This window comes from Toxorhynchites rutilus, chromosome 1 (genome assembly GCF_029784135.1).
Source record: "Toxorhynchites rutilus septentrionalis strain SRP chromosome 1, ASM2978413v1, whole genome shotgun sequence".
Lineage (NCBI taxonomy): Eukaryota > Metazoa > Arthropoda > Insecta > Diptera > Culicidae > Toxorhynchites > Toxorhynchites rutilus.
In genome coordinates this window covers 173,278,639-173,294,878 of record NC_073744.1, presented here as the reverse complement: position 1 = coordinate 173,294,878, position 16,240 = coordinate 173,278,639, and the positions used below count along the sequence as shown (strand labels likewise).

General features: G+C 37.9%; 2 protein-coding genes across 2 annotated transcripts in view; both read right to left on the bottom strand.

The window, feature by feature from the left end:
* The window catches only part of LOC129777427 (runt-related transcription factor 2), a 238,937-nt gene extending 228,524 nt beyond the window's left edge, over positions 1–10,413 (bottom strand). Inside the window, exon 1 of the mRNA XM_055783719.1 lies at positions 10,395–10,413. The gene's annotated coding sequence lies outside the window, so the exon portion shown is untranslated. The remainder of the gene's footprint in view (positions 1–10,394) is intronic.
* On the bottom strand, positions 5,140–6,944 carry LOC129761598 (jerky protein homolog-like). The gene is made up of 2 exons (XM_055759334.1): positions 5,845–6,944; positions 5,140–5,695 (listed from the first exon to the last, which is right to left on the bottom strand). The coding sequence occupies exons 1-2, from the start codon at positions 6,942–6,944 to the stop codon at positions 5,140–5,142; spliced, it is 1,656 nt and encodes a 551-aa protein (XP_055615309.1).
* Positions 10,414–16,240: the final 5,827 nt, after the last annotated feature.

The following is a 16,240-nucleotide window of genomic DNA, read 5'->3' as shown; positions in this document are numbered from 1 at the left end:
GCTTCCTGAAGCTCTCTATAGCTCTCCGATACCTCCTACTGCAGTGCTTGAATTAAGCTTTCAGAACTAGCAGAATCACTAGGTTTTGACGTAGGACTACGTCTTTCATTTCTATACCGGGGTGTAAAATCAAAGTTTCGAAAACGAAAGCGTTACGCCGGAGACCGAGATTTTGAGCGTTAATAGCTCCTAAACAACTGAACGAAATGGTATGATAAACACTTCATTCGAAGGATAAAATGTCTACGCGTTATATACTTGTTACTTTTTGATCCAAAAACTTGTTTCAATAGTCTTAAAATTGCTTTCAAAACAGGCTATTGAAATCACCAATCGGTATATAAGCGAGCGGCGCTCGGAAATCCACTCAGTTCTAATTGAACAGCGATTGGAGCATGTTGTCGCTGTTGCGGTGAAGCTCTTTATTTATCATGAAAGCGCGGATGAACGGTGTCACCAAGAGCCTGTTTGTGCACCCTAGGCCAGAAGGCAATCTATCAGGAGGAGAGTGATGCCACAAACGGTTCCCTGGGAAGACATCGCTACACACACATACACGCGCGGCTATTAACAGGTGGTTATCGAGTTGGCATTAACCACTGGTGGGCTTCCAGTATCGAGGAAAATGTGGAAATAACTAATCGTTACTGAAAATAATCTGCCAGTTCCTCTGGGAATTTTCAAAATATATTCATGTGAAAGAGTTTAATTGAATGTTTTCTATCCATGTAACACTGTGACCAAATATGTTTCTATCAAGTGCTATTAACAGGTGGTTATCGAGTTGGCATTAACCACTGATGGGCTTCCAGTATCGAGGAAAATGTGGAAATATCTAATCGTTACTGAAAATAATCTGCCAGTTCCTTTGGGAATTTTCAAAATATATTCATGTGAAAGAGTTTAATTGAATGTTTTCTATCCATGTAACACTGTGACCAAATATGTTTCTATCAAGTGCTATTAACAGGTGGTTATCGAGTTGGCATTAACCACTGATGGGCTTCCAGTATCGAGGAAAATGTGGAAGTATCTAATCGTTACTGAAAATAATCTGCCAGTTCCTTTGGGAATTTTCAAAATATATTCATGTTAAAGAGTTTATTTGAATGTTTTCTTTCCATGTAACACTGTGATCAAATACATTTGGTTTTGTGGTTTTTCAATCAATCGCAATTAACAGGATAGCTTCAGAAGATTATTCTTCCCCATCAGTAGGATATTTCCGTATCCAATATTGTATGCGCCCGCAATCGATTATTGCTCAGTCGCCGAAAGTTCCGAGCTCAGAGAGTTCATTCCCCTCTAGTTTGCCTTCCAAATTGCCATCGTAAACCACACCTTCTCTCGATTCAATCACACACAAAAAGCATACTTAAGCGATATTCTGGTGGTGAGACACATTCATTTTTCGTGAGGACATCGACAAGACAACATCGTTGCCTAACGTGCTGGAGGAGGTGGACGGCGAAGGATCGACACATACACGCGCAGAACTCTTTCCGTTTGGATGCCATTCAGCATCGAGAAAGTTCCGTAAAGATCTAATCATTGCTGGAAAATAATCTGCCAGTTCCTTTGGGAATTTTCAAAATATATTCATGTGAAAGAGTTTAATTGAATGTTTTCTATCCATGTAACACTGTGACCAAATATGTTTCAATCATGTGCTATTAACAGGTGGTTATCGAGTTGGTATTAACCACTGGTGGGCTTCCAGTATCGAGGAAAATGTGGAAATAACTAATCGTTACTGAAAATAATCTGCCAGTTCCTTTGGGAATTTTCAAAATATATTCATGTGAAAGAGTTTAATTGAATGTTTTCTATCCATGTAACACTGTGACCAAATATATTTCAATCAAGTGCTATTAACAGGTGGTTATCGAGTTGGCATTAACCACTGGTGGGCTTCCAGTATCGAGGAAAATGTGGAAATATCTAATCGTTACTGAAAATAATCTGTCAGTTCCTTTGGGCATTTTCAAAATATATTCATGTGAATGAGTTTATTTCAATGTTTTCTATCCATGTTACACTGTGACCAAATATGTTTCAATCAAGTGCTATTAACAGGTGGTTATCGAGTTGGCATTAACCACTGGTGGGCTTCCAGTATCGAGGAAAATGTGGAAATAACTAATCGTTACTGAAAATAATCTGCCAGTTCCTCTGGGAATTTTCAAAATATATTCATGTGAAAGAGTTTAATTGAATGTTTTCTATCCATGTAACACTGTGACCAAATATGTTTCTATCAAGTGCTATTAACAGGTGGTTATCGAGTTGGCATTAACCACTGATGGGCTTCCAGTATCGAGGAAAATGTGGAAATATCTAATCGTTACTGAAAATAATCTGCCAGTTCCTTTGGGAATTTTCAAAATATATTCATGTTAAAGAGTTTATTTGAATGTTTTCTTTCCATGTAACACTGTGATCAAATACATTTGGTTTTGTGGTTTTTCAATCAATCGCAATTAACAGGATAGCTTCAGAAGATTATTCTTCCCCATCAGTAGGATATTTCGGTATCCAATATTGTATGCGCCCGCAATCGATTATTGCTCAGTCGCCGAAAGTTCCGAGCTCAGAGAGTTCATTCCCCTCTAGTTTGCCTTCCAATTGCCATCGTAAACCACACCTTCTCTCGATTCAATCACACACAAAAAGCATACTTAAGCGATATTCTGGTGGTGAGACACATTCATTTTTCGTGAGGACATCGACAAGACAACATCGTTGCCTAACGTGCTGGAGGAGGTGGACGGCGAAGGATCGACACATACACGCGCAGAACTCTTTCCGTTTGGATGCCATTCAGCATCGAGAAAGTTCCGGAAAGATCTAATCATTGCTGGAAAATAATCTGCCAGTTCCTTTGGGAATTTTCAAAATATATTCATGTGAAAGAGTTTAATTGAATGTTTTCTATCCATGTAACACTGTGACCAAATATGTTTCAATCATGTGCTATTAACAGGTGGTTATCGAGTTGGTATTAACCACTGGTGGGCTTCCAGTATCGAGGAAAATGTGGAAATAACTAATCGTTACTGAAAATAATCTGCCAGTTCCTCTGGGAATTTTCAAAATATATTCATGTGAAAGAGTTTAATTGAATGTTTTCTATCCATGTAACACTGTGACCAAATATGTTTCAATCAAGTGCTATTAACAGGTGGTTATCGAGTTGGCATTAACCACTGATGGGCTTCCAGTATCGAGGAAAATGTGGAAATATCTAATCGTTACTGAAAATAATCTGCCAGTTCCTTTGGGCATTTTCAAAATATATTCATGTGAATGAGTTTATTTGAATGTTTTCTTTCCATGTAACACTGTGATCAAATACATTTGGTTTTGTGGTTTTTCAATCAATCGCAATTAACAGGATAGCTTCAGAAGATTATTCTTCCCCATCAGTAGGATATTTCCGTATCCAATATTGTATGCGCCCGCAATCGATTATTGCTCAGTCGCCGAAAGTTCCGAGCTCAGAGAGTTCATTCCCCTCTAGTTTGCCTTCCAAATTGCCATCGTAAACCACACCTTCTCTCGATTCAATCACACACAAACAGCATACTTAAGCGATATTCTGGTGGTGAGACACATTCATTTTTCGTGAGAACATCGACAAGACAACATCGTTGCCTAACGTGCTGGAGGAGGTGGACGGCGAAGGATCGACACATACACGCGCAGAACTCTTTCCGTTTGGATGCCATTCAGCATCGAGAAAGTTCCGGAAAGATCTAATCATTGCTGGAAAATAATCTGCCAGTTCCTTTGGGAATTTTCAAAATATATTCATGTGAAAGAGTTTAATTGAATGTTTTCTATCCATGTAACACTGTGACCAAATATGTTTCAATCAAGTGCTATTAACAGGTGGTTATCGAGTTGGCATTAACCACTGGTGGGCTTCCAGTATCGAGGAAAATGTGGAAATATCTAATCGTTACTGAAAATAATCTGCCAGTTCCTTTGGGAATTTTCAAAATATATTCATGTTAAAGAGTTTATTTGAATGTTTTCTTTCCATGTAACACTGTGATCAAATACATTTGGGTTTGTGATTTGTCAATCAAGTACAGTTAGCATGTTAGCTTCTGAAGATTATTCTTCAGAACAAGGTTTTTCGTATCCTACATTGGATGCATAAAACCTTGTGCCTCCAACGTAACGCTCTCGTTTTCGAAGTCTCCCAAATATTCATTCATTCATTCATTCAGAATGGATTTAGATTCAACTTCACATAATGATCTCTAAATCAACGATAGTCCTACGTCACCCTTGCGATTATACCATAGATATAACCCACTTCCTGTTTTTCATTAGAAATGTTGATAGTGCTGCGCTCCCGATTTCATTTGACGGAATATCTTTCTCGGGATAGTCATGTTTCGTCCCATTAGAAAACTGGACCAACTCCGCGGATGTTATGGATGATTTATGATTTTTGCTCTTGCTTGATGTCAATCAAGATCTTTCGGCGAGCCGTCCGTTTTGATTTCCCGAGGCATGAGAATCGTTGGCCTTTCTGACAGTAAGAACAGCTAAAAATAACCATTTTTGTGTAATAATTGTAACTACAATATGGATTTGTTCAAATTTACCTGTTTGTATCAGTTTTCGACGATATTGTACTTCCAAGCTATCGATATGAATGAAACAATCTGGACTGAAGTTTACACGTTTGTTGACTTGTGTAATGGAAGTTTGAACGGTTACCAGGGATCATTTATTTACGTTGCGCTTTGTGAATACCCTTATTATATAAAAATGGTAAACTTCGAGAAGAATAAAATATTGGGTTGGGGAAAAAGAAATGTCGTATATTGTCAATACAGTTGAATTTCACTCGTTGGGCTATCTTTAGTTGGGCTTCGATTTAGTTGGGCTCCCGTTCGTTGGGCTATAGCCCAACTAAATCGAAGACAAACGTCAATTCTGACAACGTAAAATTTTTTTCGAGGGGCTCGTGGATGGTGTTTTTAGGTTTAAAATAAATTTTAAATGAATCATTGAAATAAATAAAATCGAATATTATTCAACAAAAACAATATTTATTTTAAACGTTCCAAACAAAATTAAACAAACCACGTAAATTCATTTTCAACAAAATGGTAGAGTTCTTCAACATGCTCGTTTTAGCCATTCAACTTCAGTGATTTTCGAACGTAGCGCGTTCAAACGGCATACTTCTGCAACATCATGCTTCATATAGCGAACTAGGCAATCAATTGACTTGATTGCATCACCAAAATCAGGATCTCCGGTACTAGTAATGGAAGTATCAAACGAATTACTTCCATCTTCTGTGTCTACCAACCATTCTTCTTGCATTTCAGGTTGATCTTTCTTGAGAACTGATGACAAAATCTCGTCATCAGAGAACACTTCACTGGTTACCCAATCTGGATTATGATCAGCATCATACACCTGATCTTTGATCCACAGATCAATATCTTGCTCAGATGTTTTTGTTCCTGCCAAACTGTCAATCCTGGACACAAGCGCTTTGAAGTCATCATCGGCCGCTTTCGAGTCTACATTAACAGCATCCTCCGGCAAACCATCGATCAATTTCTTCCACGAATTACGTATAGTTTTGTCAGATATCTCCTCCCAAGAGGTTGCCAACCACGAAATACACTGTTGAAGATTAATCTTCTTCAATCGTTCTTCGAAACTAAAGAGGAAAGTACATAAATAAAACCTCAAATAGAATTTGAATTTAAATTTTGAAAAAGCACAGACGAAAAACTATCGTGCGCATAGTTTTGTGTTTATATTTGGAATTAATTACAAAAATTTAATGTTTAATATTTGGAAATTTACCTTAAGTGTTCGTTTTTCAGAATTAATGCGAGCATCAGTTTTCTTTTATACTTTCGCTTGATTGCATTGATGACCGCTTGGTCCATCGGCTGGCATTCAGCAGTTACATTTGGTGGGAAGTAGATCACTTGAATCAGTCCATCGTCACTCTGTAGAGATTCGTCAACGTCATAATGACTGGTGCAATTATCAAGAACCAGCAATGCCTTTGGCTCCAATCCTCTCTCGGCCGAAAATTTTCGAACAGCGGGGACAAACTCTTCGTGGAACCATTGACGGAACAACAGTCTGGTCATCCAAGCCTTTTTGGAATGATTATATGAAACGGGAAGTTCTTCGATGTTGATTCCTCGTGGTTTTGCAGCAGTGTAAATGAAATACAACGGAAGCTTTAGGGAACCATCTATGTTGGTGCAAGGCATAAACGTATACCTTGTCTTGTTTTGCTTCCGTCCGCTTGCCACGGTCTCATCACAGGTAACAACAGAGCGTGTGGCTAGGAGCTTGATGAACAAGGCAGATTCATCTGCATTAAAGACTTGGGATAGTGATAGCTGCATTTCCTGAATCTTCTTCTGTAGAACCTTCTTGAAATTTAGGTACGCTTCAACGTTTACCGATGCCTTTTCTCCTGTTACGGCTTTCACGCGCAATCCAAACCGCTGCTTAAAACGATGCATCCAGCCATCCGAAGCAGAAAAACCGTGCACCGCATAGAGCCCCCGGTCCTGGAACATCTTAAACAGCAGCTCCGCCTTTGCTTTAAGAATATCCACTGTCAACAAAATGTTGGACTGCCGCTGCTGTAAAATCCAGATGTAAATAGCTTCTTCCAGCAAAGGGAACGTCTGCTCTTTCAATGTTTTTCGATTATTTACACCATATTCCTTGAACTTGTCCACCGCCTCACGAATTGCTTCTTTCTTTTGGATTATTCTCGTGACCGTAGAAGATCCTACGCCGTACTTCTTCCCAAGAAAGTCATGCGTACCACCTCCTGCTTCAAAATCTTCAATTATGCGAACCTTCTCCACCAGCGTCAGGAAATTGCTCCTCCGTTTCCGGTTAACGTTCGTACTGGATCCTTGCAAACCATCCATTTTGAGCCTGGCGATCGAAATGAACGTATATTAAATCTACGCTAATTTTAATATCAAACTTCATTAAGAACTTACCAATTAATCCAACCTAGAACGAAACTCAACCACGAATGAAATAAACGTCAGTGATGTGAAAACTTTTCTGCGTTTCCCATAACAACAAACAATCGGTGTGACCCTCGATCGATTTTCGACTTTGACAGTTCAGCCCAACGAGTGAAAGTCTTTCACAAATTGGGCTAAGAGCTTAGTGCAACGAGTGAAATTCGACTGTATATGGCAACACTTAAACATATCTTGTGTTGTACTTATCGCATCGGCTCATACTATACGGTTATTTAAAGACGACAATCTGTGCTACAAGTGTCGTTTTGACAGTGTTGTGATTGTCCTTTTCAGTCTCAAGTTATAACGCGTCAATGATGGAGTCCACCAAGCAAGAAATTCGTCATATTTTACGTTTTTACTACCTGCGAGGTAAAACTGCAACGAAGGTGGCCGAAAATATTTGTGTAGTTTATGGACCCGATACTGTAACGATTTGCACAACACAGCGTTGGTTTGATCGATTTCGTTCTGGTTTAGGTGCTGCCGAAGATACACCCCGTACTGGTAGGTCAATCGTCGTGGAAACCGATAAAATCGTTGAAATCATCCAAGTAGACCGGCATGTGAGCACTCGCTCGATTGGCCAGGAACTGGGTATAGACCATAAAACCAGCCGTATGACACCCGCCATGTTTTTGGTGACAACATCTCCAACGTCAAAAGTATTTGTTTTCTTCAAAACAGCGATCCGCGTTGACGGTATTGAGCTTCGTTTACTAGTTTAGGGGAGCGTCAAAGAATAGCTGATTTTCAGTCGGAATGAACACTTTCAGAATTAAAATTATGAATGAAAATTAGCTTTTCTATATCAAATTAGTATTCTATTTAAATTAAAAACACTTGAATTGCAGGTGGGGAAAAGGTCTCATACGAAAATTGTTTGTGAAGATAACTTTATATTATAATAAAAAAATTCAGTTACAATGTTGGAATTGTATAGCCATATGGTTGAATGAAAGTCAGAAATACATGTTTCAAGTAATTAAATAACATGATGTGAAAATTTTCATTCAAATTTTAAAATTTAAAAACCGGCTTCGCGTCTTCCAAACTGATAGAGATCACACAAACGAGTTTGGGACCCAAATTATGGCCCTAATTCGAAGTCGCCACCAGACGTGGACACAATACCACTGTCGTCGCGAATTACCAATTTACCACAAACTGACATATCGTGATGTCGATGATGAACTTTTTCAGCAGAGGAATAGTGAGATAGGCGGTGACGGTAGGTAGAATGAGATAGCGAGAATCGTGCCATACACCTGCATAAAACCGTTTGGAACCATTTGCAGAAGATTGGATTCCAAAAAAGGCTGGATATATATATGGGCCACACGAGTTGACGCAAAAAAAATCTTTTGGACCCAATCAACGCCTGCGATGCACTGGTGAAACGGAACGAACTCGACCCAGTTTTGAAGAAGAAGATGGTGACTGGTGATGAAAAGTGGATCACGTACGACAACCTGAAGCGAAAAAAGTCGTGGTCGAAGCATGGTGAGCCGGCCCAAAGAAGTTGATTTCTAAATGGCAACAAGTTTGCGAACAAAACGGCGCACATTTGACTTAAATTGGATAATTTTAAGAATGTTAAATAAAGCGTCAAATTTCGATCAGAAATACGACATTTCTTTCTCCCCAACCCAATATTATATTGTTTGTTGTCCAATCAATTTGTGCTCAATTCATGCTTTTATCGTGTAGGTTTCACTACTAACAATTTGTGTGAGTGTCATAAATTGTTAGTAGTATAATATCGAGTATGTTGTTTGCTTATGTAAAAATGCAATAAATGAGTTTAAATGGCTGCTGATTTAGAAGATCGAAAGGGTATATCCACGTAAATCAGATTATGATAGCTTGAGTAGTCGCGATCTTACAGGGCTATAAAGTTATTACAAACAATGTTCCGGACAACGTGGTAACGAAGGAGATAATGCTTTTTTTATAATATATTTTTGTAGTCATAGATTGATTTGACTCAGTCTTATATGTATGTACATCTTAACTATTTAGTCTTGTGTTTAAAAATGATACATGATGAATCTTTGTCTTCTTTCGCAGGATTGAATAAACAGAAGAAAAGGGTAGTAATGGCTGTAATGATTTTTTTGTGTACATTTTTGAACAGAATGCGGTACCGAATTCTACCACGTTATGTCATCTAACCCGTTTAAAGGATACAAGTACATACAGGAAACGGTTTTTCCAGGGCATCCATTTGATGCATCAGAAGAGAAAAAAATACAGATTTTGAACAATGAAAAACTCAATTTAAATGCAATTACTACACACAATCACAGTCCTATGTAAAGATCCCGTCCGTGCCCCTAGGCTCAGACCCATCAACTTTTTCACTAACGAGACAGCAATTGAACGAGCTTAATACAGGTCGGACTCGATTATATACAGACTCGATTATATGTGATTCGATTATATACAATGTTGGACTCGATTATATACAGTTTGGAAAAAAATATTTTTTCTTGTTCCAAATATGACTTATTTCAAGAAGAAATGTAACCTTTCTACGTTAAGGTGAAATTTAAGTGGCTTTTACATGTACAATGGGGTAAAAATCGTGATTGTTGAATAGATTGACCTCCTGAGTGAATCTGTATAAAATTATTTTTTTTCATATGAGAAAGGTGTTTTCTGACTTTAAGTGGATGAATCAAAAATGAAATTCTTCTTTTTTATTCAAAAAAACCAAAAAAACAATTAAAAAACTTTTTTTTTTGACTCGATTATATACAGTGAAAAGAAATCGAAAACTGTATATAATCGAGTCCGCCCTGTATTAATTTCTTCATTTCATTGTTCTACTTGACGACAAAAGTATATTATCATTTCCACTATACATTTGATTTTTTTTTCAAATCGAACAAATAACATATTGAATAAATGAATGGAATGGTTTGTTTTTTTTTCGCGTTCTTCAACTTGGCGTCCCATTTCTCGGTCGCACCGCCATTTCTGGCAGCATAAAGATCAAACACACTTTCGTTCAAATCGTTTCATTCGTTCTATTTCATCGACTACTTTCGATCAATTTTATGGATCGTTAAAACACTTAAACATACTTGAAATACATTAGTTGTTTTGAGCTTACCATCCAACATATTCACTAGAAATGATTTATATGGCAGAACAACGTTTGTTGAGTCAGCTAGTTATATAAAAAAATTTAATTAAACTAATTAAATAAAGAAAGGAAAAAGTATAACAAAAAAGTGTGGGATGTTATGTAGGACAGTTCTGTTCATTCTTAAAATATCGTTTGTTAGGAAAATAGTTCATGTGACAATATTTTTCAGACAAAATTTGGATTCCACCAACCGTAAGGTTCCTGCTGCACCGGAACGAAAATCATTCAATCCATTAGGATCCGTTCTAATACATTATTCACATCACGAAAAATTCATGCTCTGACAACACACGCGGAAATCCACACTTTTTACATTCTAACACAGATGCCCCCTGTTCCGCGAGAAAAACGCGACCAACTTATCTTACGCTCGGTAGCGGAAGGCACCTCCGGGAAAGGGCTCGGAAAAAGTTTCACCCACCCGTGTGTTGCGTACGGGTGTGCACCTGTGTTATTCATGTCCTTCCGAGCACCACCGCTAAGACTCTCCGCCGCCACCACCACCGTGTAATGTATGTGCAACCGGTTCGTTGAATAATTAACGAGGCAAAAAATTACGTGATGTGTAAAAAACTGCAAGGGGAAGGAATAAATAATGGAAATCTTCGGGAGTCGGAATCTGCTGGTTTTGGGTGTGCCGGAAGATCAAGGAATGGGAACGAGACTATTCAACGGATGAGCTGCTACTGCTGCTGCTGCTGCTGCTGTTGTTGCATTCTATCTCGGTTCCAGAAATTACCATCCTTCGGATGGTCGGGGATGAAAGCATTTCCAGCTCCGAAAGGTTTACTGCAGCAAGCGCCTTTGAAGTCATTTTTCAAATCCTTGTTAAGCCACGTCTAACCCTTCTCATTTTCGGTTCGTTTTTCGGCCAAACGGTCAGCATCTGAAATATTTCAATAAAAATAAACCCTGAGCTTGTGTCCGGCTGTGTTGACCGAGCGTCGTTCGATGCGGTTCCGGGCGAATCGGACTAAATACTGGTCAGCGCGATGGCAAGGTTTCCTTCTTAACGTTTACACTTTCGCCAGGGTTGAAGTGTTCTCATTGAAGTCAACAGCAGTCGGGAAAGTAAAACCATGACTTCAACCGTGGTCCTCCTCTTCGTGGCATGGGAAAGGGTGCCCTTTTTAGCACTTTCATCAACGAAACGAAGAGGAGTGTACTTGCAAACATTAGCTTCCATCTGGCTCTGGCAAAACAAGGCAAAAATTCCTTAAATTAAAACCACATTCCATCCTTTTAATTTCAAATAACCACTCTCGGACCGTTCCTCCGCGCTACGGGCCGGAGGATCTTCGTCGGTTACAAAACGACAGACGGCAGGCAGCCGTCTCGGTAGGACGAGATTTGGCGGTAATGTAGTGCCAGGATGAGGGAAATCACTTCCCAATTTGCATAAGCTTATTGTTTGATCGCTCTTCTGAAATAGTTACTTATCATAACACCAGAAAATGTCATGATTAACGAAACACTACCAAAAGTCTGAAGTGAGTTCCATACTGTGAGACTACTTCTGACACAAGGCAGGAAGGGTGAAATCATACCGTGGAAATTTTATAAAGTCGCTGGTCTGCTGTCATCTGGAAGCATGGAATTCGATTTGGATGGAACATCGCGGGCCTCAAAAAACATAATGAAGATGCCATCGACCTTGAAGCAAAAATAAAATCCAAAACTTTCAGTTGGAAAAAAGTATTTCATTTGGTGATGTTCCTAGACATGATTCGGAACTATCCAAGACTTCCTAGAACTAAACAAGGAAGGAAAAAGAATTTAAAAATAGTCGCGTTTTCAATTCATTCTTTTCGGTTTTTTTTTGTGTTAACCCTTTTGCGGTCGGTATTAATTTACCTTGAAAAAGATCGTCTAATCTTCCTAGGCTGATAATCTTTTGTTTACACCGAGTACCGTTATCTATTATTCATAGAATCACCGTATTAATTCGTAAATAGATTTACTAAACAATCAAATTCGTTTAGAAAAAGAGAAAACTGTCACACGATTGAATAAAGCATTCAGTTAACTCCTAGAAAAAAACGTTTTAAGTTAAACGGTTTCATTGTGATTCAACTTAATAATAGTACTAAAAGTTTAAAAATAATTCAGCAAGTAGCAGTTAGAAGTTATCGCACTCATTTCTCCATTAATCTGGGGCATTTATGAGACTAAAATAAAGTCGTGGGGCACGTCGGATATCCATTATCCACAGTTGGTGTTCACGATTTTAGTTTAGTCTCACCAATGCCCTAGATTAATGATAATTCAAATTTTTAAACCCGTACTCTAGATTAATTGTTTTAATGAGTTCCCCTCATTTCACATTCAATCAAACAATAGTTTACTGCTTATAAAAAACAGGAAGTGGGTTATATCTATGGTATAACCGCAAGGGTGACGTAGGACTATCGTTGATTTAGAGATCATTTGTTTGAAGTTGAATCTGAATTCATTCTGAATGAATGAATATTTGGGGAACTTCGAAAACGAGAGCGTTACGTTGTAGGCACAAGGTTTTATGCATCCAATATTGGATACGGAAATATCCTACTGATGGGGAAGAATAATCTTCAGAAGCTATTCTGTTAATTGCGCTTGATTGAAAAATCATAAAACCAAATGTATTTGGTCACAGTGTTACATGAATAGAAAACATTAAAATAAACTCTTTCACATGAATGTAATTTTAAATTCCCAGAGGAACTGGCAGATTATTTTCAGTAACGATTGGATATTTCCACATTTTCCTCGATACTGGAAGCCCATCAGTGGTTTATGCTAACTCGATAACCACCTGTTAATAGCACTTGATTGAAACATATTTGGTCACAGTGTTACATGGATAGCTAACATTCAAATAAACTCTTTCACATGAATGTATTTTTAAATTCCCAGAGGAACTGGCAGATTATTTTCCGGATCTTTCTCGATGCTGAATGGCATCCAAACGGAAAGAATTCCGCGCGTGTATGTGTGTGTGTGTGTGTGTGTGTGTGTGTGTAGCGGCTGCTTCGAGATCTTCCCGGGGAACCGTTTGTGGCATCACTTTCCTCCTGATGGATTCTCTTCTGGCCTAAGGTGCACAAACAGGCTCTTGGTGACACCGTTCATCCGCGCTTATGATAAATGAAGAGCTTCACCACAACAGCGACAACATGCTCCAATCGCTGTTCAATTAGAACTGAGTGGATTTCCGAGCGGCGCTCGCTTATATACCGATTGGTGATTTCAATAGCCTGTTTTGAAAGCAAATTTAAGACTATTGAAACAAGTTTTTGGATCAGAAAGTAACAAGTATAGAACGCGTAGACATTTTATCTTTCGAATGAAGTGTTTATCATACCATTTCGTTCAGTTGTTTAAGAGCTATTAACACTCAAAATCTCGGTCTCCGGCGTAACGCTTTCGTTTTCGAAACTTTGATTTTACACCCCGGTATAGAAATGAAAGACGTAGTCCTACGTCAAAACCCTGTGTATTGCTAAATTGAAACGCTTAAAGCTTATGGTAAACAAATATTCTAGAAAACTTTGAATGCGTTTTTCTCAGTTGCTGATTATGGAACATTGGACAACTATGTGTAGAACGGCAGTACAGATATACAAACATATTGCAGGGCAAGCAAAATAAAACCGTTCAGTAAAAAGTTATGGGAGGTCTCCGTAGCCACATTGGTTGCGCGTTCGCTTAGGGCCTCAGGGCCCCATTGACCATCTTTGCGTTGTTACAGAATAACTACGTCCACGCAACAATCATCAGCGATGGAGATCGATCCACGGTCGAAATAAGATCGATTCATCCATACAACTGCTCTGCTCTGCAGAAATATCGGGCTGCTGTTCTATAAATAACTCAACAATGGATCAACGACTGTCTCCGCTGTCCAGTCTTAACTGTGGATAATGGAAGAACAGATAGAAAACTCTTTCGCCTAAATGGCTACTGTGTAAATATGTACCATTTGCAATGGTATAGAAGGGAATACTCTAACGCCGAAAAATGGCAACTGTGTAATGTGCTAATTATAGATATGATAAATATGTGACATGTACACGATTAAAATTCGGCTCTGTTACAGCTAAAATGCTAATGAGCCTAAAATAAACAAAAGGGATAAAAAAAAATAAAAAGTAGCCTTTCAGCTGAAAACTTGTCCAAAGTTGCTCCGCGCGACGATAACGAAATGTCTGCCTTTCAAATAGGAATCGAAGTCGAATCCGCAGCGGAACTCATTCTTGTTAGAATGAATAATAACATGATTGTTGCATATATTCCGGCATATTTATGATGTAAGTACGAACTACAAGGTATGACCTTATACCCAGTCTAGAAATTGACAGAAATTGGCAAAATCATAACACGTATACTCGCGCACGGTGCCACAGACCGAAAATTGAACTTCTCTGTAATGTTGCCATTGGGTATTTTTCAGGCTGTATTGGCATTTATTTTAAGAAGAGGGTATGATTAAATGAAAAAACTCCAAAAAATACTTTTCTTCGTCTTTATTATGTTTCAATAGTCATCTAATTCAGCCTCCTCAAAACAGAGTAATTTTTGATACTCCAACACAAATAAAAAACTTTCACTGTTATTAATTAAAAGTAAGCAACTGAATATAATTCATGGAAGTATAAAGAACTATAAAATAACATAAAAACGTATTTATCGATTGTGGTTTCATTGGAGTAAGAATCAGAACATACCATAACTGCATGCTCGAAACAAACATATTTTTTACATTTCATGCAGTTGTTGCGTGTTTTTCAGGTCTTTTATCGAAGAGAAGAATGTATAACGACCTTCTAGATAATCACCAGATGATAAAGGTTATGGAATCTAAAGTTTGCATATTTCTAATATTCTTTGTCTCTGTACTTTTTGTAAACTAAGAATTAATGCCTTTTTATAGATAGGGCATAAAAAGATGATATACAGGGAAACTTCGATACAACGTACCCTCGTTATAACGTACCCTCGATATAACGTCACTCGATATAACGTACATTTTACCTCGATATAACGTACACATTTCCAAAGTGTAAAGGAAAATTTTTTTCAATATTTTTTTCTGATAGAACAATGAATTATCTGTATTGTGATGCTAAAACAAGTTTTGTACTTTCAATCAATCCCGAAATACAGCTGGTTTTGTGAATCCGGATTCTAAATGAATCAAGCTTTAATCAACAGTACGAAGGGAAACATCATGAGAAAGGCTGGCGTCTTCTGATTGAAATTATTCATTAACTGTACAAAAACAGCAACACAATAATGTATTATAGACTACGTTTGTGAGTACTTTATTATGTTTCGATATAACGTACAATTCGATACAACGTACAATTTTGAAAGTAAAATGTACGTTATATCGAAGTTTACCTGTAAAAGGATTTCTAGGAACTTCCTTTCCTTTTTCTTGTTTTTTGTTCATATTGTTCATTTTAAAAAAATATCCCCGAAACTGTAACTGTTAAAAATTACCATAAGCCACCGATTAGTTTATAGTTTACTGTTTACAATTCTTCCACAAGTGAAATTCTTTCACAAGTATGTAAATGTATGACCATTCTTCTTTTTCAATGGCACTAACGTTCCTAGAAGAACTGCGCCGTCTCAAAGTAGTATTACTTGCGTCATTTTTATTAGTACTTAGTTGAGATTTCTATGCCAAATAACACGCCTTGAATGCATTCTGAGTGGCAAGCTCTAGAATACGCGTGATCACAGTACAAGTCGGAGGAAATTTCTTTGACGAAAAATTCCCCCGACCAGAACGGGAATCGAACCAGAACACCCGGCATGTTAGTTATGACGCTAACCACTCGGCCACGGGAGCACATATGTATGACCATTATATTTATCGAATGACTATACGAAAGTCAAACATTTATATTTTGCTATTGAACGTATGAATCTAACGACGAATATATCGGCGAATAGTAAATATATGGATCCGTTTAATCCAGTTACAAAAGGAACTGAAATCAAACAAGAATAGTCCGGTAATGATCTTATGCATTATATACAATAAATA